The 23,220-nt window shown below is 35.8% G+C and overlaps 1 protein-coding gene across 8 annotated transcripts; it reads left to right on the top strand.

Moving 5' to 3' along the window:
• The first annotated feature begins 1,177 nt into the window (after positions 1-1,177).
• MANEA (mannosidase endo-alpha) lies at positions 1,178-22,457 on the top strand. 8 transcript variants are annotated; one of them, XM_067293974.1, is made up of 9 exons: positions 7,079-7,164; positions 7,929-7,980; positions 8,720-8,822; positions 9,217-9,602; positions 10,757-10,866; positions 13,889-13,965; positions 14,693-15,224; positions 15,973-16,214; positions 16,704-22,457. In XM_067293974.1, the coding sequence occupies exons 4-9, from the start codon at positions 9,566-9,568 to the stop codon at positions 17,044-17,046; spliced, it is 1,341 nt and encodes a 446-aa protein (XP_067150075.1). In that variant the 5' UTR covers positions 7,079-7,164; positions 7,929-7,980; positions 8,720-8,822; positions 9,217-9,565; the 3' UTR covers positions 17,047-22,457. The 8 variants fall into 8 exon arrangements, with proteins under 8 accessions (XP_067150071.1, XP_067150073.1, XP_067150072.1 ...); XM_067293975.1 differs by having other exon boundaries at positions 7,143-7,164; positions 7,909-7,980; XM_067293970.1 differs by lacking the exons at positions 7,929-7,980; positions 8,720-8,822; positions 9,217-9,602 and adding exons at positions 1,178-1,322; positions 1,698-1,811 and having other exon boundaries at positions 6,572-7,164.
• The last annotated feature ends 763 nt before the right edge of the window (positions 22,458-23,220 follow it).

The raw sequence follows: 23,220 nt of genomic DNA, 5'->3' as shown, positions 1-23,220 counted from the left end.
TTCCTCAACAAGTGTTCTTCTTGACACACTTCTATTGTTAGCATGGGAAACGGTTTTACATTTTTTCATTGATTTGGTTACTAATCTCATTATGTCAACTACTCACAGCCCATTTTCACTGTTTTGGAAAAAAAGAAAGACTAAAGCACAACTGAAACAGCAGTATATGAAACATATGCAAAACCAATTTTATATTGCTGCAATTATATGTAATTACAAAATGAATGTATAATAGGGTAAGTATTCAGCATACTCCTATCCATAGATTTTTTTTTTTCCAATTTATTTCCATAGAGGTGACATCTAAAGGCAAGTGAGTACAAACGCAGGGAGTTCCTCAATGCAATACACATACCTTACTCCACGGTAAAATGTAATTTACACTGCTAGAGGTGATGCCCTTTTACATAGTATAGTCCCTTGTTCAGAGATTTAAGCCACAGGCTTTATCCAGCCATCACCATGGAAAAAGTTCTTCCCTAAATGAAAAAAAAACAAGCAACGATCCAGGAAAGAATTTTAACATACATGTTCAGTTTGGGGGGTAAAAAAGGCAATTTCAAAACTCAAAAATGTCTAATATATTCACTCCCTTTCCTCACAAAAAATGTCACGGACACTCAGTGGGCATCTAGCTGTTCACTGAAAAGTAACAGTTTTATAAAAAGATAAGATTCTGGCCTAAACTACCAACTCTTATTTTTGAGAACTACTGCTTTTGATAGGCCCAAAAGCTTGGCTTCCTCTATGTAAACGTTAAATAACCTACACCGAAGACTCACCACTGTGCACTTGGCTGACCATCAAAACCTCCAAAAACGTGTGTATAAATAATGCAGTGCTAATGCTGGATTAATTGGGCATCAGCTGGTACTTCAACACACTGATTAATTATTTCCCTGCTCCCCCCACACCGTTAGGTCGGCATACGCGGCCCTCGGCTGGCATGTCCACACCGCAATGCGGCAGCACGCCCATTGAGGCCTGGGCAGGGGGGAGCGGGCAGGACAGGCTCAGTCCCCGGCGCCATTTTGCACCGCCGCCGGGCGGCGCTGAGGGGAAGCACCTCCGTCCCCCCCGGCCCCCGCAGCCCGGGCACGGCGCGGGCCCGCGCGGAGCCGCGGGTTGCCGCTGCGCATGCGCGCCCGCCCGGGCATGCGCATGGGGACCGCCTCGCCCCAGCGGAGCGGAGCTCACCGCGGAGGTCTCGGCCTCCTCCCGCCTTCTCTCCCTGCTGGGGACAGCCGGGGCGCTGCCGCTCTGCCCAGCTCTTCCCCGCCGAATGCGCTGCAGCCGGCAGGCAGCGCCGCTGCTTCGGACCGGTGAGTAGCGGGAGGCGGCCCCCAGAGCGCCGGCCTTCCCCGGGGCCTCCCCCTTCCCCCAGTTGCGGCCGTTGGTGGGGGCGTCCCGCGCGCCACAGGCGGGCGCGATGGCGCAGTCTGCGGCCGGGCGGCTGCTGTAGGTCGGAGGGGCCGGGGGGGTTCCCGGGCGCGGCCCTGCCCAGCTCCGGCTGAGGCCGGCCACCGCGCCCCGCACCCGCAGCAGGTGCTCTGCCCCTGGCGGGGGGCTGGTGCTTCGCTAAAGACTCAGGTGCTTGAAAAAGTGTGAGCGCTGGTGGTTTGGGTGGCTTCCTTGGGGAAGCTGCCTGTGCCCCCTCTTCGTTGCTTTGAACTCTCTCTGAACGGTTTTTTCCGCAGCCACCTCCTCGGGAGGCTGTGAGCTCCCCCGTGAAGCTGGTCCGTACCTAGCGCCAGATGAAGAAGCGGTGGGCAGTTTGCTTTTTTTCATGGTCCAGAAGTGTTCAGAGTTAGGTGTGTATTCAAAGGTCTCTTCCAGCAAGAGAACTCTAGCAGGTTGAAATCAAGTGCGCTTACATATTAATAGCTTACCACAGTTGTTTTTGAATTTGCTTGATACTGGTTACACAGACATATTTTGCTGGTTTAAAAGAAAAGTTTTAGATTTGCTAGCTATGTGAAGAACCTGTGCAAATAAGTGAAAAAACTCACTGACTAAACTGGAAATTCTTATAATCAAAATTTTACTTGAAAGATTTTAGTTATGTCTTTTAAAACACTGATTGAAGTTAGAAGATTATGGCTCTCTTAATGTACAAGCAAAGCATTAACTCTGATCTTGTTATTACATACGTTCAACTTATTTCACTTAGAACTTAGTGAGAATAGTCATGTTGTTAAAATTAATGCTGAAGACTACCTTATCACATTTAAAAGAAAATGCAGCAAGATAGGTCTTTTTCCTTCTTGCTAATATCTTTCTTGAATTCAAATCAGGTTAACAAAAAACAATGTTCTGTGCTTTGTGTATAATATAAAACTATCCATGTTAGAATTGTCACATGTCAAATACCTTTTTCTAAATTGGGTGGATCAAAAAGAAACCTTATATTACTGGAAATGCTTGAAAATGTAGGTTTTTTTCATATGTAGACATAGTTATAAAATGTTTGCTTGCCTCATATAATGTCTTCTTTTATATTTAATGACTTAAGGACTTCTTTTAAAGTCTGTAGAAAAGACTTTTTCTATACTGACATAAGTTTTTGAGAAGTTTCCTAGTTGCTGTAGTACTAGAAACGCTCCCAAGATTGTCCCAAGGAAGAGGCACTCTGGCTCTGTTGCTTTTTATTATTTGTGTTTTCCAGACCAGAACATATTACATAAATCTGGTGGTCTGGAGAGACTGATCAGCCCCCAAAGAAGTTTACTAAATCTCACCTACTCAATCACTTCGAAACATAAATAGTGTTTTCAGTACTGTTGCTGCGTTGTAGCTCCAGAGTACAGCCCAGGATCAAGGGTAGCAGATTTTCCAAACACTAAGGACTTTGAAGGCCTAGAAGCTTCAGCTCTGTCCAGATCTAATCTGTCATTTCAGAGTTTGCTAAGCTTAGCTTCTAAGATTTTCCAACTGGTAGAACTTGAAATCTAAGCTGAGAAGCTTTGATACCTGCCATGGGCTACCAGCCCTACTGACTTTTGGATGACCCTATCCCTACCTCACAGTACATCAAGAAAGTGGGATTTTCAGAGCTTGCTTTTGTATTGTGCTTTCATTTGGCCCATTTGAGTAGCATTATAACAAATAAACCTATAGTATTTGCTGGTTCTTACAAAAACAAATGCACTCGTTTTATCTGGAAATACTTCCTTTTCATTCCATGTTTTCCTTGTGGGATCAATAATAGTAAAAAAAACACGGAGGAATGAGTTGAAACTTGACTTAGTATATGACCAAAATGATCTAGAGTAGTTAAACTGCTTTTCTCTGATCAAAGAAATATCCTTATTTGGGGAAAAGTGATAGGGATGTTCTCTTATGTTGGTGATTTAAACTAAATGGTTCTTTATTCTTGACCTGTTACAGATTTTTTTTCTGTTGTTGTTCTTTTAAAATGAGTTCCCAAGCCAAGAGAAAGAGCTTGAACTATTTACACACACAATTTTTGGCTTAATTGCTGGTACACCGATAGGGGCTGACAAACTTGGGTTAGGATCCAAAAGCTACTACTAGTTATCAAGTCATGGTATGAGTTAGAGTAACTGTGTGTGAGCTCCTAACCTGCATAAAGCTGAAGAAATTCAAGCCAACTCATTCCTAATGAAGATGGGAACTGCTTTTAGATCCAGCTGCACAGTGATTTATGCCCAAGGACAGGCATACTTCAGTTAGTTGTTTCACATGGCAGGTTTGCTCAGTCTCTTTCCCTGATATTATGATTCTGCTACGGCACTAGTGTCGATGAGCATAATTTGCCTGTTCCTGTCTCTAAAGACAGGCTCTGAACAAGATCGAATGACATAATGCAAGCATGGCCAACCTGTAGCTCTTGATTGCAGCTTTTCAGTCTAAGAATCCATGCCAGGGCTGAATTATATAGTCAGTGAGACTGACGGTACAGAAAACCGTACAAGCTTTCAGCATAGATATCACTTCTTTGTTTTAGAAATTTTACAATTTGGTGTTGAGCTTCGATATGAGGATTCTAGAGGTTCCTAATATGGCATGGTAGACCAGGCTCTGTCCTTATGCTAGTCAAATTTTTATCTTTGAAACTGAAGACCACCAGTAGAATTAGTATATATGCTGCTTGCTTTTTAATATATTTTAATGTTAAATATGCCATTGGAAAAATGTTTATTGAAATAAGAACATGGAATACTGTGATCAATTTCTCAGTGTTCGAAAAAGCATCTCATGATAGTGAAATCTTGATGCAATAGAAGAGGAATCTGATCATTGATATGTAAAGCAAAGAATAAGAAGGAGCAGTTTTTCCAGTATAGGATAGGAGAGCACAGATGAAAGACTTCCTGAACATTCTGATTATAGACCATAATCACTAAGGTCATGAAATCTTTACAGAGGAGATAAAAATAAAAATTGCAGAAGTAATTTCTCACTGGCAAACCTGTATAATGTTTACTGAAGACCAATAACATTGGTTAAATTTGAAGAAAACTGAAAAATGAATTCTACAAATGTGGTTTCTTCAAAATGAAATTCTTCATTCTTCAAATGAAGTTGAATTGAAGAAATCTGAAATACACTTATACATTTAACTAGGTGAATAACATTGCTTCGTTAAAAACAAAAACAAAACAAAAAAAACAAAACAAAAACTAATCCTTTAGAAAAGTAAAAATTTCTCTAATCCCAAACTGAGTTAAATGCCTAGAAAAAAAAAAGCATGATAAACTAGAAAGAAGGCTGAAGATGCCAGGAAAAAATAGTAGAAGTAGATTGAATGTTTTAAAGTTAATTATTAGAAGAATGGTTTGGAGGAGATCTGGACTCCAAATACTTTCTTGGACAAAATTCTAAGAGCGTGTGAGCTATATAAAAAGAACTCTGCTGTAATCTGAGATGATTCGAAAGTGCTGTGAAATTTGCTAATAAAAACATCTTAAATAATGTGAAGTCCTGTAAGCATAAATGTTGTAAAATCATTTGCCCTGGCAGTAGCTAAGGGTGCATAAGTTTCACAATGCAGTTGGGCAAAATGAGCAGCTTCATTTTCCTTCTCCTTCAGCACCAATTGTGTCGCTAACTCACTTGTTTGCATTAGTGCTGTGATACTCATATAGCTGAGTCAGCTCTCTAACAAAGTAAAAGCAGGTAGGTGGTTGGGTTTTTTTTTTTTTTGATTCTGAGTTTAACTGAATTTTGCTGTTTTAGTGTGTGAGTGAAGATTAAAAAAAAATGAAAGTTGGATGAATATCAGGGCTGACTAAAGATAGGCAGCAGAAATGAATGGGTTAAGATTGGAAGTGGAAGCAGTATCATAATCCAACTCAGGCTGTAGTGTTAAAAAGCTTATTCTAAAATTCCTCATCTAAAATTATCATTTTCACAGACAACAATGACAAGTATGGTGTTGTGACAATTGAGCAATAAGATAATATACTTTAACAGCAGGAATGAACATCAGTAGGACACTAAAGCAAGATATGTTCTAAGTATATAAAAATGACCTGTGTATACTAAAGTCAGTGATTAAAATCAGATTTTAAAATTTGGATGTCAGTGACAGAGCTACAGGATCATAGCTATGCTATCTGTAATGGCTGTTGAATCAGAAATTTATTCCAAGATTTCTCAGTTCTAAGGTTGTCAGTTTTACACATAGCCTTGTTCCGCGTAGTTCAATGGTGACCTAAAATTCTTTTTTTTTTTTCCTCTTGCTTTCTTGCCTTTAATGTTGAGCAGGAAATAGTTATAACTGGAGTAATCTAGAATTATTTTTTTATACTGATTTTCTAACCCCCCACTCCTTCAGTGTTCACATCTTGCTGTGCACTGTTGTTCTTGCTTTGAACTTAGTCCTGGAATTCTATATGAAATATCGTGCAGCTGTGACATTGTAGCAAAACACTGCCAGCAGCTAACTTCTAGGCTTTCTGGTTGAGGTGCATCTTCAATGCTATGTTGATCTTTACCTAATTCAGAAAACGAATTTGAATTTTAGATCTGAAAAGTTGGAAGGCATTACCTGACTATTTAGTCAATGAATTACTTAACTGAACAAGAAATGGTTTGTCCAAAGCCAATAAATAGGTTAGTAAATGAACCTGTGCTCTGAACATAAACTGCGCTTCTGTTACATCTCATTTTATCCTTTACTCTTCCTTTTCTGCATTATGCTTCTTTCATGGTCACTACATTTTTGTTCTAATTATTTTCTGTGCTGTTTCTATCAAATTTGTCAAAGTACAGTAGTTTTAAAATAATGTAACCAGAATTTCTATTTCATGGGATTTAATAGTGTCAGGAAAACAACAAAGTTTAAAAGTGAGATGTCATATAAAATATGTGATCCATCAATAGTAGAACTTCAGTCCCTAACACATATTCTCAAATGCAGAAGTTTTTGTTCCCTTTTCCTCACCTTAGTCCTTAGAAAAGGGGCATTAGTTATGCAATCAGTGTGTAAATGTCATGTAACTGTCGTCATATTATTTCTATTATGTAAAGACTTTATTAAGCATTTCATACTATTGAATTAGGTAATAAGAAATGACTGACTTTAAAATATTTATCTTTTGATCAGCTGTGGCGAAAATCCTTCCATTTGGATTCTGAACTATGACATCATGGCAAGATTTCGCAGAAGAACGTGCATCATTTTATTGCTTTTTATTTTATTTATTTGCTCCATAATGATGGCTTTGAAGACTCTCAGACCTGACAGAGCTGGCTTTGGGGATCCGTTTGGACTTGGTCTGTTGCCTGAACTTCAACAACAGACAGTGCTCTTAGAAAATAAACAGAATTCCCTAAATAGGGTTCAAGGAGATACTGTAACGCACATCAATAATTTTCATAGTAGTGCAATCAATACTATGAAAGCATCTATGCCTCCTGTAAACAAGATGGAAGAAGACCTGTCTTCTCCTAATTATAACTTTCATGTATTCTATTACAGTTGGTTTGGGAATCCACAGTTTGACGGTAAATATATTCACTGGAACCATCCATTGTTACCACATTGGGATCCCAAAATTGCAAACAATTATCCAAAAGGAAGGCATAATCCTCCTGAGGACATTGGGGCCAACTTTTATCCTGAACTTGGATCTTACAGTTCCAAAGACCCTTCTGTCATAGAAGCCCACATGAAGCAAATGCGTTCAGCCTCAATTGGTAATAAATGTTAATGTTTTAGCATGTTGTTCACTTACCTAGTCTTAAATATTTAAATGAACAGAACTGACTAAATCTTGCACTTTTCTATGTAATTCTGGCAATATCTGAAACAAATGTTTTTGTGTTTCTGAGGTTTAACCCCTAACTGAAGCCTAGGCCTTCAAAGCTGCTTCTGATGAGTGTTACAGCACAGAAACTGCAGACTTTCTAATCCTTTAGATGCATGTGTTTCATAACTTGCTGTTTAGCATTGATAACATACATAGAAAATACAGATGCCATTACTAGAATATATTTTCTGTCTGTGTATTTTGTCTTTGAAGATGAACACTTAAGTTTTAAGAACAGGTTTCAATAAACCATGTTAGCATGGTTATAGAACAGTCTGTTCAAACAGGAATGCTTTTTTTCAAATACCTGTTGTATAACAATTATGTAGTGATTCTTACCTCAAAGAACATTTAGGATTATAGCTTTTATACAATTTATATTTTATCCAATGTATTCGTGGGTGTTCTCTTTAGCTATTTAAATGTCTAATTCTGACCTTCTTGAACTCAGGTAGAATAGTTTGTGTGGCTAATTTGTCCACAAGCAACATCTTTATTTAAATATAAGTTGAGGTTCCCTTACTTAGATTAGATGGAATATATAAATAAGAGTATTTAATATATGTTTGCTGTCATTCGTTATTGTTGTTGGCTTTTGTGGCCTGTTCTCTGTCCATCATCTTTAAAATAGGTAATCATATATTCTAATAGTTTAACTTTGAACTGCTTCTATGCATGACCAGAGCTTACGGCATCGTTCAAGGTGAGAACTAAGAATTGATGTACTTGTTATATTTCTGTTAGTAGTCTTTACTTGTGTTTACTTCCTGGTTCCCCCCCCCCTTTTTTTTAACCTAACCCCAATTTTGAACATGGGTTAATACAAAAGTAGAAAACTTCCTAGTCTTGTCAGTAATAGGATAAATCCATTATTGACAATAGGAACACCAGCAACGGTCAGAAAACTGGCAGAGAACTCCCAGGAATTAGTTGCCATTAGGCACTTTTCTAGTGCTGTCTAAATCACAAAATAATATATGACAGTGTGATGAAAGCAGAGATGGCATTTGCAACTTCTGAATAATCTGTGACAGTTCTGGTACAGTTAATATAATTGTTTAATAAGGCAGAGATGGTGGTAGACAGGTGCCAAATACTAGGAAAAATGTTTTGCAGATAAAGTTTTTAATACCTGAAGTTGTTACTTTTCCCTTAAAACTCAGCAATATGAGTGAGTTCATACTTCCTGTAGCATACTTTTGTAATGTATTTACGGATACTTGTCAAAAGTGGATTTTTTTCTGCTGTCATTTTAACTTTGGGCTTTCAGTGCATTTAAATTTGTTCTCTTCAGTATAGATTTGACCAACATTAGTAATTTCTTTTTTCAGATCATTAATTCTTAAAGAAAATTGGCACAATATTTGAAATATACTTTGTTCATTTTTGGTGTATTGTGAAGTTGACAATGTACAATCCTGTTCTTTCTTTTTGTCTCTTAGCCAGTTTCTAAGCCATGACTGTATTTTACATTCTATCAAAAATAATTTTCCTTCTAGCCTTTTTTGAAAGGCTTTATCAAGGACGTTCCAAAAGGAGAAAAATGTAAGTGATTCTTTCAGTAAATATTGTGTAATGATCAAAGGCATATGAGAAATTGGAGAAGCAGGAGCCTTTCATCCAGTGCTTCCTTGTATTATTCTTGTATTATTTTGTAACGCTTTCCTTATTTAATTTTCTTAATTTTAAAATACATTGTATTCATCTGTTATTCCTCAAATTGCTTAGTTGCTGGTGAGACTTACTTTATCTTCACCACCCTATTTTGGTGGTACTCCAGTTTGAAGTTACTCATTTGTCTTGAATGACGTATTACACTACTGGGTGTTGTGGGTGGTTTGCTTGTTTGTATGTTTGTTTCCCCTAGTCCATTCTTTAATTCTTTAGTCTCCTGAAGTAGTCCATTACATTTTACCACAGAGAAGAACATATGTGACAGTTTTGTCTTCTCAGGAAAGGACCAGTGAAAAAATGTGAATTAGCTTCCCTGAACAAGTGTCTCTTCCCTTGCCCCGTTTCCTAATAGTGTAGAACTTGTGAAGAGTCTTGGCAGGTGCTATGTTCCAGGTACCTGGAAGAGGGTAATCTGACTGTTGTTGTTGTAGTTCTACTTGTCCTTTATATCTTACTTATTTGAATGTAGTCCTTCCCTCTTGTGTTAAGCACAAAAATAGCATGGTTAATGCAGTAAATTATTGTATTTTTCTTGTCTACCAGCAGATTGTCTCTTGTGATAATTTATCTACTGCTTATCTATGATTCTTTCTGTGATAAGATGATCAGAGAATATGCTGCAGGTGATTGAACTAACCTCCCCTCAGTATAGTGAGTTCAAATCTCTCTGGACATTGGAAGCTGATTGTGTATTCTAATTTATGCTGTGTCATAATTTGGGCTTGTTTTTATAGAGATTATTAGTCAGAAATGTGATATTAGAGTGTGTAGAATTTTTAGAGTATATACTGCCCTATCTCTGTGACCTACTTATGTCTTTGTTTTTACCTGGGTAAAAACTTAAGTATACAATCATACTGACTTCTCTGTTTCTGAAATAGCAGTGTTAGAAAAATAGTTCTACATCAGTATTTCATGTATTTCTTTCTGTTTTATCTTCTTCCTGACATTTACATCATTTTAATTACAGACCTAAAAGGTCTTACGTATTTATCTGACAGCTTTATTTTAGAAGGAAAACTTGTAGCCCTTCTGAAGAGGTATGTGTTCTTTTCTTTCATGGAGAAGATCAGGAAAGCTTACAACACATGAGCATCGTATTTTTTGTCATCTTATTTGACAGGAACTTACTTAGATTCTTAGATTCTAACCTCCTTAGCTTATTGAGGGTTACTCAAGTGCACTTTTTTGGGGAGGGGGATAATAAATCCAAACTGGAAGTATGGACTGCAGTATAGTGGCTGCTTTTAGCTAGAAGGAAAAGTGTGGGATTAGTCACTGCTTCTAGTACTAAATAGTTGTTTTGAAATAGAGCCGTGAGATATAATGCAGAAATATAGTGGGGAATAAAGTTTCAGAAAATAATAGTCTCTTTCATCACGTGTATAGTCCTCATTGCTTGAGTATTGTCTTGACCCTGTGTAATCTGGGTGTTTTCTGCCCATACTGCAGCATTGCTATGATGCCTTGCTTAGGAGCATTCTCCTCTTGTTACAACCCAGAGATTAGGATGCTTTACTGAAAAGTGGGAGGGAGCGGCTATAAGTTTTAGTCTTGGGACAGTGAGCGCAGATCTGTTTCCTTGACAGATGATCCTACCACCAGTTTATTTTATTAAGGAAAAAAAAGTAGAGATGTTGAAAATCTACTCTGAGAATATTGGGATTTCATAATTAAAGTAATTTGAAGTTCTCATTTATGTTAGGTATATCTTTATGTCAAATTTAGTTATAACTCATGATAAATGAGCTACATATTTTATGTTTACATAAAATAATATTTTGAAACTTGTTTTGTATTTTCAGGTGTAATATCGCTTTCATGGTACCCACCGGGTATGGCTGATGAAAATGGAGAACCGACTGATGATTTGGTGCCTGTAATTTTGGATTTTGCACACAAATACAATCTAAAGGTAAAGCATTTTTAAGATGCATGGAATTTCAGTCTTTATTCTTTCTTGTCTAGTGCTGTTAGGTTTTTTTCTTTGGAAGTCTACTTTTTTGAATTTTTGAGATCTTTTGTTTTGAGGTGTTTGTTTATGAATTTATATTTTAAGAGAAGGGATTGAGGGAAGCTTTTTTTCCAAATAACGATGCAATGTTTGCATGTTACAATATGTTGTATTAAAATACACTCTTAAAAATGGTTTGAGATCAGCAGAGAGATGCTAATGTGTATGTTAAACCCCAAAATAACAGTTCAGTTCAGTAGAAAAATTATCAAACTTTCCAATTTGAGCTAATATACTTGAAAAATATGAAGCCAACTTCTGTGAATACATTCTCTAAAAATTTTTTAATCTACTTCATGTGGCAAGTGAAGTGGCTCCAAAATCTTTGGTTAAGAAAACATGAGCATCTTCAAGCACAGTTTGTGAAGGATTAATTACAACTTTCAGATTGAGGAAAAAAATTTTAGAAGTTAAAGTTTAAATGTTGTCTAGATATGTTTTATTTATGATTTTCAGTCTTGAAATCTAGTTCTGCAGTCAAGGTGAACATGTTTTCTCTCTCCTAAAAGTTTCCAGGCCTTTAAAATTAGTGGTATTATATGTATGCTATGAATCTTAAGATGGTAATAAGCGTGTCTGGGATAATTCTGATACCTAAATTACATCTTAGAGAAATAATATTTCTGATTTTCTCTTATCTTGTGTTCAGTAATATTTTTAATTGTGGCGGAATTCTAAGAGCTACTAGGCTGGAAACTATATTTTGGTCCTAATTGTAAATATACAGAATTGCTTCTATTGAACTTCTGATAAAATAAACTCAGCCCCTTTCAATGTGTAATTTCAAATCTTTTTTTTCCTATTCGTTTAACTAAAGTTACCTTATTTCTTAAAATAGTCAGTTTTCTTGAGTAACTTGTCTTTAATTTTGTCAACTGATGGCGAGGCAGCAGCTCTCTTTTTAGAAGTGCTATTAATATAAAATAATTCTTATCAGTTAGAAGCACTGATTCTGATTTTTTTGATTGATTCTGATTATTTTTTGACAATATGGCCTAAGTAAATATCATGCTAAGTTTCTTTAATAATACAAATATATTCACAAATAACTGCAGCTAGAATTATAGATACGATACCCAACTTTTCAAGTGAAAATGCTGTCTCAAGTTATTGATAACTTCACTAGCATTGTATTTTTTTTTTTTTTTTAATTCTAACTTATGTGATTTCCTGCTCTCTAATTTTTTTTAAACTTTTGGTTTTTGGCTTTCTTAGTACTATTTAGGTTTTCTTTTATAAATTCTGTGTTCAACTACTTTTACTGCTTGTCTCAGAAATGTATACTACCTTGTCGCATCAGCATCATTGTTGATTTTCAGGGAAAATGGAAGAATCACAAATTCTGAAGTTCTTCTAATTCATGCCAAAAGTATGTTGTTCACCAATTGTTCATTGTTTGGTGTTTATTCCTCTCCCTGAGCAAGCAGCAGGAAAGTAGGAAGACTAAATGAGATACAGAAGTAATTTGGAAACACTATGTATGTGTGAAATGTTGCATATCTTTAAATATTGAAGAAAAAAAAGTATTCTCCTTCATCCAAATTTTCAGTCCATATGATGGTGCTTGCTCTTGCCTAAAAAGAGTTCTTAACTTTCAAGGGGTTTTTTTGTTTGTTTTTATGATACTGGATCACCACTTTTTCTTAATGCTTTCCAGTACAGGCTGTAGCAATTGCAATATATTTCTCCTGTAAACGTTAAAAGAGCCGATGCAAAATTGAAATAAGCTACCAAGCAAAATACTTGTCATGTTCCTGGATTACAGATAAAACTGCTGTTATTGCTTGGAATAATGACTGGAATACAGATATTAAGTATAGATACTACCAGGGATTGTTACCTTCCTTATAATGTTTTTGTAAGCATTCTTACACTATTAAGCACATGGTTACAGTTAAATGGTAGGAATATCAACAGCTTAAAATCAACATACAAAATGCATTTCTATTTTATCAAAATAAGACATGTCTGCTAAATAAAAGTCTGATAAAAAGAAATGCCCTGTGATTTGCCTGTTTTTGTTAGGTTGAAATGAAATACAAAATTATAGTACTCCTCATCTGTCACATCAGTTCTAGTTAATCTAACACTGTGTTTTGCTATAGTTTGTACCTAATAGAGATACTGGATCTAAAGCAAAATTTGATACTATTGCAGAGTGGTTGAACACTTTTTTTATTAAATGCATTCTAGCTCTAAAATTGCTTGTGGAAAAACTAGCTCCTTTGATTAATGTAACTTATTCTTCCCTTTAATTGAATAGTTGAAATCAACAGGATTTTTACTTTGAAAATGAATTCAGGTGTATAGGATAAATAACTTCCTGAGCCCCAAGCTTGAAATTCAGAGCAGCAGCAATACAATATATTAGATGTAGTCCCAAGTGTTTATTACTGTTGATGATTCTATAAAATTCTAAATTAAAATTTTCATATCCCATATCTCAAAATCTGTATTTCCCATTTAAAAACTTTCCTTGAAGAATTATTATCTATAACAACTGTAATATGTTGTTTAGAAGTTAAATATTAAAACATTTCTTTGGTTAATTAGTCTTTTTGACATGAAAATAGATAATCTTTGTTTATTTCAGTTTTTGGTATCTGCTGTAGTTCCTAAGTTTTGTTGAAGCATGCTTATTATTCTAACCTAAGGAGAAGGAAAACAGTATTTTGCATTACTGTAAAAAATTAAATACATACTCTGTTACTAACTTTCATAGAGCTGAAGCTACCAATCTTAGCAGTCTAGAGGTTGAATCAGTCTTGGATTATTCTTGAGCTAGGTGAAAGAAAACATTTAATAGTTCTCCCTTATATAACATTAACAGTGTGACTGGTACATGATTCATATAATAACCAGTGCCTGTGTGTTCCATGATATTTAAGGTTCATGTTGCTCTTACTACATTTTTGTTTTTCAGGTTACTTTTCATATTGAACCCTACAAAGATAGAGATGATCGCAGTATGTACAACAATGTCAAATACATCATTGACAAGTGAGTGCTTTCAAAATGTTTCCTTTGGGTATAGTTACATGCTGGTTTAGATAACTTTTGTATATCATCTAAAGCCTTGAAGAATATATAAAAAATGTTAACTGAGACTGAGGGAAAACTTGAAGAAACTTTGTGCATATTGGAATGGTACAAAACTCCAAAACAAAGTCTGTGTTTTTAAATATTGAAGCATGAACTTTATGTAGATATTCAAATGTAAACTGCTCTCAACATTTATTAATATCATGTAAGCCATGATATCTCAAAGTAAACAGCGAAAGTGCTAAGCTCTAAGATATATAAATTAAGAATGAGTTTTTATAGTAACAAACTAGCAGCTATAGCTGTAATGTGTTGACTTCTAATGATTTTAATTCAGCTTAACAAATCTTGTACAGCTGCTAGTTGTTTTGTTCATCAGTGCTACTTAGACCTCTTTTTTTATTCTGAATTAGAAAATTGCCTTTGAGAGAAAAGAATAATACCTGTAACACAATCTATCACTAAATTACTAATCTGTATTAGTTTAAAGACTCTTTGCTGATTTATTTTTTAATCCAACATAGGGTAAAGTATTAAATAATGGATATGAATTGCTATGTATTGAAGCATATGCACTGTCTTTTTAAATTAATTTTTAGGAAAGTTCTTGATCCACACTGTGAAACAGTATTTTACAACTGGTAAATTTTGTCTTAATACTTAACAGTACTTGTTTGCTTTATAGATATGGAGGCCATCCAGCCTTTTACAGGCGTAAGACCAGCACAGGCAGATTTCTTCCCATGTTTTATGTTTATGACTCTTACGTAACAATTCCTGAAATATGGGCAAATCTGCTAACTGTTTCTGGATCCCAGACTATTCGAAATACTCCATATGATGGATTATTCATTGCACTTCTAGTGGAAGAAAGACATAAGCGTGATATTCACAGAAGTGGCTTTGATGGAATGTACACATACTTTGCCACTAATGGCTTCTCTTATGGCTCATCTCATCATAATTGGGCAAGTTTAAAAGCCTTCTGTGATAGTAACAACTTAATGTTTATTCCAAGTGTGGGGCCAGGATATATTGATACCAGTATCCGACCATGGAACAACCACAATACTCGTAATCGTGTCAATGGAAAGTACTATGAAACTGCCTTTAGTGCAGCCCTTTTGGTGCGACCAGAAATTATTTCTATCACATCTTTTAATGAGTGGCATGAAGGAACGCAGATTGAAAAAGCTGTCCCAAAACAGACTGGACAGGTAGTTTACCTTGATTATAAGCCTCATAAACCAAATGTTTACTTAGAGCTCACTCAAAAGTGGTCTGAGAAGTATAGAAAAGAGAAAGAACAGTGGCTTATGTGAGCTATTGCTACTGCAGTTCTTTCTTAACACATCAAATACATTGAGACAGAAATTGAGCTGAAAAATCTGTTATTAAATGTCTTCTATTATAGATATGTTCAAATTGTTTTATTCTTTGAATGTATATGCATTACTACTGAATTTGAGTATTGAGGAGTAAAAAATTAATGAGCAATATTGACATTTCCAGCTTATTGGATGTTTGAGGATATTCAGGGAAATGCTTGCTTGCTTTTTTTTAATCCATTACTTGCATGCTGAGCTTACAGTTCATCTGCATTGAATAACTCATACATGACTGAAGTCGAAGAAAAATTTGGCATATTTACTTCCTTTATTCATATAGATGCCTTTCTATTCAAGGTAACGCTATAAGCTAGATTTTGTCTTGATAGCTTCTTGCAGGATACATGCCTGTAGCGCATGGAATGATCAATGTCTACTGTTTGTATGCTTTGCACTTAGAGATATTGATACATGGCAAGTTTGTAGTAAAAACACCAAAGTGGTATATGTGGTGTGACTTCAATAGATTTTATTTAAATGAAGAAAAGTATATTTAAAAGATTCACAGAATCACAAAATAGTTGAGGTTGGAAGGGACCTCAGGAGATCATCTGGTCCATCCCCATTGCTCTCGCAGGGTCAGCTAGAACGGGCTGCCCAGGACCATGTCCAGTTGGGTTTCAAATATCTCCAAGGGTGCGGACTCCACAGCCTCTCCAGGAAACCTGTTTCAATGTTCAGCTACCCTCGCAGTAAAGAAGTTTTTCTTATGTTCAAGTGGAATTTCCTGTGTTTCAGTCTATGCCCGTTGCCTCTCATCCTGTCACTGGGCACCACTGAGAAGAGTTTGGCCCCATCATCTTTAGACCCTCCCATCAGGTATTTATACCTATTGATAAGAATTTCCCTGAGCCTTCTCTTCTCCAGGCTAAACAGGCCCAGCTCTCTCAGCTTCTTCTCGTACAAGCAATGCTCCAGTCCTTTAATCGTCTTTGTGGCCCTTTGCTGGACTTGCTCCAGCAGATCTGTGTCTGTCTTGTATTGGGGAGCCCAGAACTGGACACAGTACTCCAGATGTGGCCTGACCAGTACTGAGTAGAGGGGAAGGATCACCTCCCTCGACCTGCTGGCAACGATCTACCTAATGCAGCGCAAGATGCCATTAGCCTTCTCTGCCCGCAGGGGCACATTGCTGGTCCGTATTCAACTTGTCCATCAGGGACCCCAGGTCCTTCTCGGCAGAGCTGCTCTCCAGCTGTTTGGCCCCCCCAGCATGTACTGGTACCTGGGATTATTTCTCCCCAGGTGCAGAACTCTGCACTTGCCTTTACTGAACTTCATGAGGTTCCCCTCTGCCCATTTCTCCAGCTTGTCCAGGTCACTCTGCATAGCAGCACAACCATCTGGTGTATCAGCCACTCCTCCCAGGTTTGTATCATCTGCAAACTTGCTGAGGGTGCATTTGATCCCATCATCCAGATCATTAATGAAGACATCAAACAGTTTTGGCCCCAGTATCGACCCATGGCGGACACTGCTAGTGACTGGCCTTCAGCTGGACTTTGTGCCTCTGATCACAGCCTCTGAGCCTGGCAGTTCAGTCAGTTTTCAGTCTGCCTCACTGACTACTTATCTAGCCTGCACTTTTATCAGCTTGTCTATGAGGATGTTATGGGAGACAGTGTCAAAAGTCTTATTAAAGTCAAGGTGAACAATATCCACTCCTCTCCCCTCGTTCACCAAACCAGTCATCTCATCATAGAAGGCTATCAGGTTGGTTAAGCATGGTTCCCCTTCATAAATACCACCTTGTCCAGTTCCAAATCCTTCCTGGTTCAGTTCCGAAGAGCTGCTGAAAGCTTTTTGGTTTAATTTCATTTATTTTGTTCAGTACATAATGCAGCCTTCTGCAGATTACTGTATACTGAGCAATTGCACAGAGATTTTTCTATTTTACTTTGAATTAAAAAAATTTTGGCTAAAACTGAGAACGGAAAAGATTGGGGGGCAGGGGGTTGGGGGGGTAGGGCAATGCTGAAAATGGGAAAATATGCTAACAGTTCCAGTGTTAGAAGATGTCTGTTAACTGATCACAGGCATGGATCTAGTGCGTTTGAAAAAAATTTTAAAAAATTCTGAAATTAGTAAATATTTTACTAGTTTACGGTTAATTTTAGGATATGCTTTTTCTTTTGTGATTTAGGAGAAATGTAGTTCAGTAATAACAGAAGCATTTACCCATAACTAATTTGAAATCTGAGATTTTTATTTTTCATATAGTTGTTCCAATATCCAAGGACAGTAGAAACCAAAATGGGGTACCATTCAGATAAACTCCCCACCAATACTACCTATGGCATGGCTGGAAATTAGTACTTTCCAGCCTGAAATTACTTTTTTCACTTTTTTCCACTACTGCTTTTCATTAGAGTACTTTCCAGTACTCTTTCAGACCTAAGAGTCTCAGTTTTCAAATGTTTTAAGTGGCTGTTTGCTGTTTTTCTTAGTGGACCTTCAAGGTATCAAGTCACATGGATACATCTCTTCAGGGACGCATTTTTTGGCATTTTCTGTAGGACTTCGTAGAACAAGTCCCAAACTTTGGACTAGGAGGAATTGCAATATTTTGTCCATTTGCAACAAGTGTTTAATCTGTAGCAAAATGATTTTCTTTGATTTTTGTGCGCATCCGTGTGCGTGTATGTTTTTCTACTAGTACTGTTTCTGTGGTGTAGCTGGAAATGTTGTGGCAACTAGAATCTTATTGATTTCAGCAGAACTCTTTACTCATTACCCACAGTAATTACTCAGAGTAATTGCTCTCACTGTTTACTCAATTACTCACATTAATCTGTCCATGAAGTTGTAACATGAATATAGGGACTTGTGGGTTAAAAAAAAAAGTTTGTTTCTTTCCTGAACCTGTGTTATTCTAAATAAATTTAAACAAGTTACTACAAATATTTTTAGTCCTTCTAATATGAAAAAGATTTGTTTATGTATCTTTAATCTCAGTTTGATTTCTCTGCAGTTACTAAAGAGATGAGGTGTCATGTAAGCTGCATCAGAAGTACATAAATTGGCTGACATATATAACCTGGCATGTTGAAGTGCACCTCTGGAGTTATTGTGGTCTTATTAATATCTCTTCATAATTTTTTGCTTTTTCATATTGTGTTTCTGAATACTTCAAAGTGCTTTTTTGAAATGTCTACTATTACTTACTTTGTTTTACTTAGGTGGGTAAATTGAAGTAGATATTGGTATGACTTACAACAGTGTCACAATTATGGCTGAAACATATGAAGCACTTGTTAGGCTTTTACCCCTTCCAGGTTAACCACTCTGTCCTTCAGTTAAGGAAACTGATTTATTCGTTTTTAATATAAATCTCTTAAATAGCTATACATAATTTGTTTTTATAGTTTGTTATATTTGTATTCATTTACAGTCCAGAGAGCTCACTTATTTTAAATGTAAGGGGATGATCTAGCTTTTTGGAGTGTCTAGGAAAGCATATGTTATAAATGATTATTCTGAATTCAAACCTTTTGAAAGGACAAGTCTTTTTATTTTCCCTGCTCAAACTTTTGTCCTCTGCCAGGCTTTTCTCAGTGTACTTGCCTGAACTGTTTACTAGTCTTGACAACTTTGCACTCAGCTTTCAGCTTCTTACTTTGCCCAGTGACAGTTTTTCTCTGTTCATGAAGGTTACAGTTGCTTCTTGTGTTGCTGATCACAATAAATTTCAAATGTTTCTGCAGAGTTTTGTAGAACTGAGATGATTTTTCTTTATTTAAAATATGATTTATGTTAACTGTGTAATAGCTCTTCATTACTTGCAAAGACTTGTATAATTGTGATAAAGGTATATTTTAACCCTTGCCATAAAGTGGTATGGGCTATGACATATAGGTGTCTGATAGGATCTTTAGAATAATTTACTGAATTTCTGCTGAAAAGAATGAAAATTAAGTGCCTAGAAACTGATTGCTGCTGAGCACTTTACTGTATTCTAATGTGCTTAGTATGTTTTACAATCTAAATATGCAACTTGAGAAATGTATTTCAGAGTTTAGAATTTAATTTGAGGATCCTCTAGAGAGATGGTGGAATAGCAGCCGCCAGAGCTACCCGACCTCCTTACCCAATACTTTTTTTGTACTTAAATATTAGTGCTATTTCATGTTTTAGGGGATAGAAGAGTTTCGCTTACGGACTACTGGCTACAGTCATAATAGTTTGTTGGAAATGTAATTAAAAATATAAATGGGAGAAGATTTGCAAAAATGCAAAGAAATAAGATTCTCTGTTACGAGTGGACAGATGGGGTAATGATGAATGATGATGAATGGATTTAGAAGGTGATTGCGCCAAGCTTTGTAGTTCCTTTCTAAAAAAAAACAAAAAAAAAATAAAAAAAACAATATGCAACCAAAATCAGGAGAGAGGGAAGAATGTTTGTATGAGTTGAGTTCTTAAATGGAATCTAAGGGAATACCTAGATTCTATCTCACTTTGCTGTTGTCTTAACATCCCTGTTTTTTCCTGACTAATTTTTTTAAAAAATGTAATGGTTACTATTAATGTCGTTGCACTGATTAATTGCAGTTGACTCATATTGTCATAACTTTACTGTAAGTGATATTCTACATTTATGTGGATTAGGCAAGAAACACTGTGGGAAATTTAAATAGAGATCATGCTATGCTATATCTTTGCCCATATAGAAATACCTGAAACTATTCATTTCATACTGCTGCCTGATTAGGCCCAGGGTAAATAAGCGGGGGAAATGATCTCTTGAGACAGGTAGCAAGTCTGTGTGGTGATAGATAACTTGCTTTTAAATGAAGCTTTATAGGTTCACTTCTGGTTCTGTTAATTGTTCGCAAGTAAACTGTTTTAGTTCTGTGAACTGTCTCAGAACTGAAGCTTAATAAATCTTATCTGAAATCAAAATTTATATTAAATCTTATATGGTAGTGCATGTTTCTCAGAGCTATAAACTTGTACTGAATTTTATTTCAAGGGAAAGAGCATGTGCATATGCTGTTACTTCTGTGGCAAGCAGTAGATTATTGTGAATGTAGTTTCTGTACTGGTGTTAATCACGTTTGTCTAATGCCTTTCTTTTGAGATGCCAGTGATGTGTCTCTTAACATGTTGTTTAAGCAGAAAGATCCTTGGTGAACCTATGTTTATTATGAGACTGAACACTGTACATAACTTGAATTCACATATTTTGCATAGGGCTCTTGGGTTCTCTTGAAAATGTTTTACAGGAGTTAGTGTTTGCAGGACTGTGTTCCTGGTAGGAGAATATATCTCTGTGCACGTGGACAAAGACATGCTGTGTTAGGGCTTTTTTTGTGAATCTTGTGTACCTAAATACTAAAGGGGAAATAAACTATTTACAGACAAATTATATACCACTGAATGTAATCTAAAAATCTCTCTGCCAGTCTTTGAGGTATATTATAGTATTGGTCCTGGTCCTTCTACTTGAAAAAATGACGTCAATATTTCATTCCTTTCCTTGTCATCTGTTACTTTTGACCGACATGCTAAGTGTTGCATAAACTTTTAAAGTGACTCTAATTATAAGACTTCATAATTGTATTCTTTGGTAAAGATAATCTACAAAATTACTGGTACTGCAGAAGTGCCTGATACAAATTCAATATTGTATAGATATGATTTTATTGTAAATGGATGACATATCTTTATGTATTGAACATGGATAAATAAAATACATTTGAGTTGCTTTAATAACTGGCTGTGACAGAGATGCATTTACTTGCACGCACATATAAAAATAATTGTGTGTGTGTATATGCGTATAAAGTCATTCTTTTAAAGTACTATATCCTTGTATTAAATGTAGGAGAATCTAGTCTACAGTTCTTTTTCCCATAAGCAGTGTTTCTAACTTCCAGTGATGTTTATGAAAAAGACCCTAGTTGCTCATGTATTCAACACTTTCCTGAAAAATAAATGAATGCCAAAAAAGTGTGATTTAAATGGAGTGTATGATAACACTTTTTGAATAGTATGAGTTTAGAAAGTGAATTTCTACTTCTCTATCACAATATGGGTTTAGATTTGCATAAGACTGGAAACAGACCTATCACAACATTTATTTTTTATTTTTTAGACAGGCAAGACTGCTGAAATTTTAGGCCTATTTGTATTATATCTAGATAAGCTACTAAGTTCACTAGTGCATAATGCACAGATGTCTTTGTGTCTTTAGGTACTAATGTTTTTTGACAAAGTGAAACTGAAGTTTACAGTTTCAACAGGAGTTTAAGATGGATGGGCACACATAAAATTAGTCTTACGATAGAAGGGTTTACAAGTAAATACTAGGATGGTGTCCAAGAAGTAGTTGTTGCCTTCTGATTGTATATGATGCTCTTCAGGTAGAAAAACTATCAAGAATGTAAGGGTTGCCAGTTTACATAAGTTAGCAAAAGATTTGTGTGAAATTATCCTCTTACTGTTTGAAAGGTATGTTTTGTTATTCCCAGTAAACTTGGTAAGAAATAGGGTAAAATTAATCGAAACATATATTACTATATATTTCTATATATGAATCATGGTATTTTAAAATGTTTAATAATTTCACCCCCTTCAAGTTTTGTCTGTCACATAAGTGACTTACCACTGTAGTTAAGGTAGAATATTTTGCTATACAATACAAATGATTTTGTATAGTTAAAAAAAAAAATGCATGTTTGTCAGGAAATGCAAAAAGTAATCAACACAAAGTGTACTTGAAATTTGAATTTATATAAATACCTTGCTATATAATTGATGCTTTAGTAGGGGATTGTGAAGTACTTTTCTGTTCTAGTCGATAAAATATCTCTTAAGGGGTTTCATGTCATGTCACTTCATCTAAACTTAGTACTGAGAAGTATTAGAGATAACAATGAAACAAGAGTTAATGTCTTTTCTGTTTAGCTCCTCTGGTCTTTTTATTCAACATGTAAATGTATGTAGAGATAACAATGAAACAAGAGTTAATGTCTTTTTTGTTTAGCTCCTCTGGTCTTTTTATTCAACATGTAAATGTATGTAGAGATAACAATGAAACAAGAGTTAATGTCTTTTTTGTTTAGCTCCTCTGGTCTTTTTATTCAACATGTAAATGTATGTTCAGTAAGTCCTGTGTGTGAAACATAAGGAAGGAGGACTGTCTTCACATATTTTTTTCCTCAGCTGGAAAGGGTAGCTATAGGAGTGTAGCTATAGGAGACAATACAGTAAAAACACCTGCCTATAGTCTTCGTTTCTTAAGGTTCTATTTAGTGGCATAAAAAAAAAATACCATGAGAATACTGATAAATGAAGAGCTTGTGGTGAGGAGATAAATGTCAGATAATCAGAACTTGGTAGGTTTGTGTCGTTGAAGGCCAAGTTGGATACTTAGACTTGGTGACAGTGAAGAAGAGGTAAAAATAGAAGTTTGCATGCAGTTATTGAATAAAACAAGAAAGATTATTTACTAAAATAAAATTGAAAATAAGTGAAAATAAATACAAAAAGTAGTTCTAGGTTGATTAGCAGAGTATGCATCTTCACAGTAAGCTGAGAAATTGAGAAATGTTGGAAGCTTGCTACTTAAAATCATTTTAAAAAAAGGTAAACGCTAGTAAATACTCAATAGGGAGTAGATTTTGCTGGCAGATACAATTGTTGTCTTGTGACATGTAGTGATAGTTCCTCCTGTTTATTATTCCAGGGTAACAAAAATAAGGTTGTTTCACTTTTTAAATTGGGAAGTGATCAAGTATGTTATGCTGACTCTCAGAAAATGAAGATAGCAATGTCAATGAAAGGGGTGTTGTTTCAATTCAATACAGCTATGTTTTCTTTT

The sequence above is a fragment of the Apteryx mantelli genome, chromosome 3, assembly GCF_036417845.1.
Source record: "Apteryx mantelli isolate bAptMan1 chromosome 3, bAptMan1.hap1, whole genome shotgun sequence".
NCBI lineage: Eukaryota > Metazoa > Chordata > Aves > Apterygiformes > Apterygidae > Apteryx > Apteryx mantelli.
Note: the sequence above shows the minus strand (reverse complement) of the source record. Positions and strands in the feature narration are given on the sequence as shown.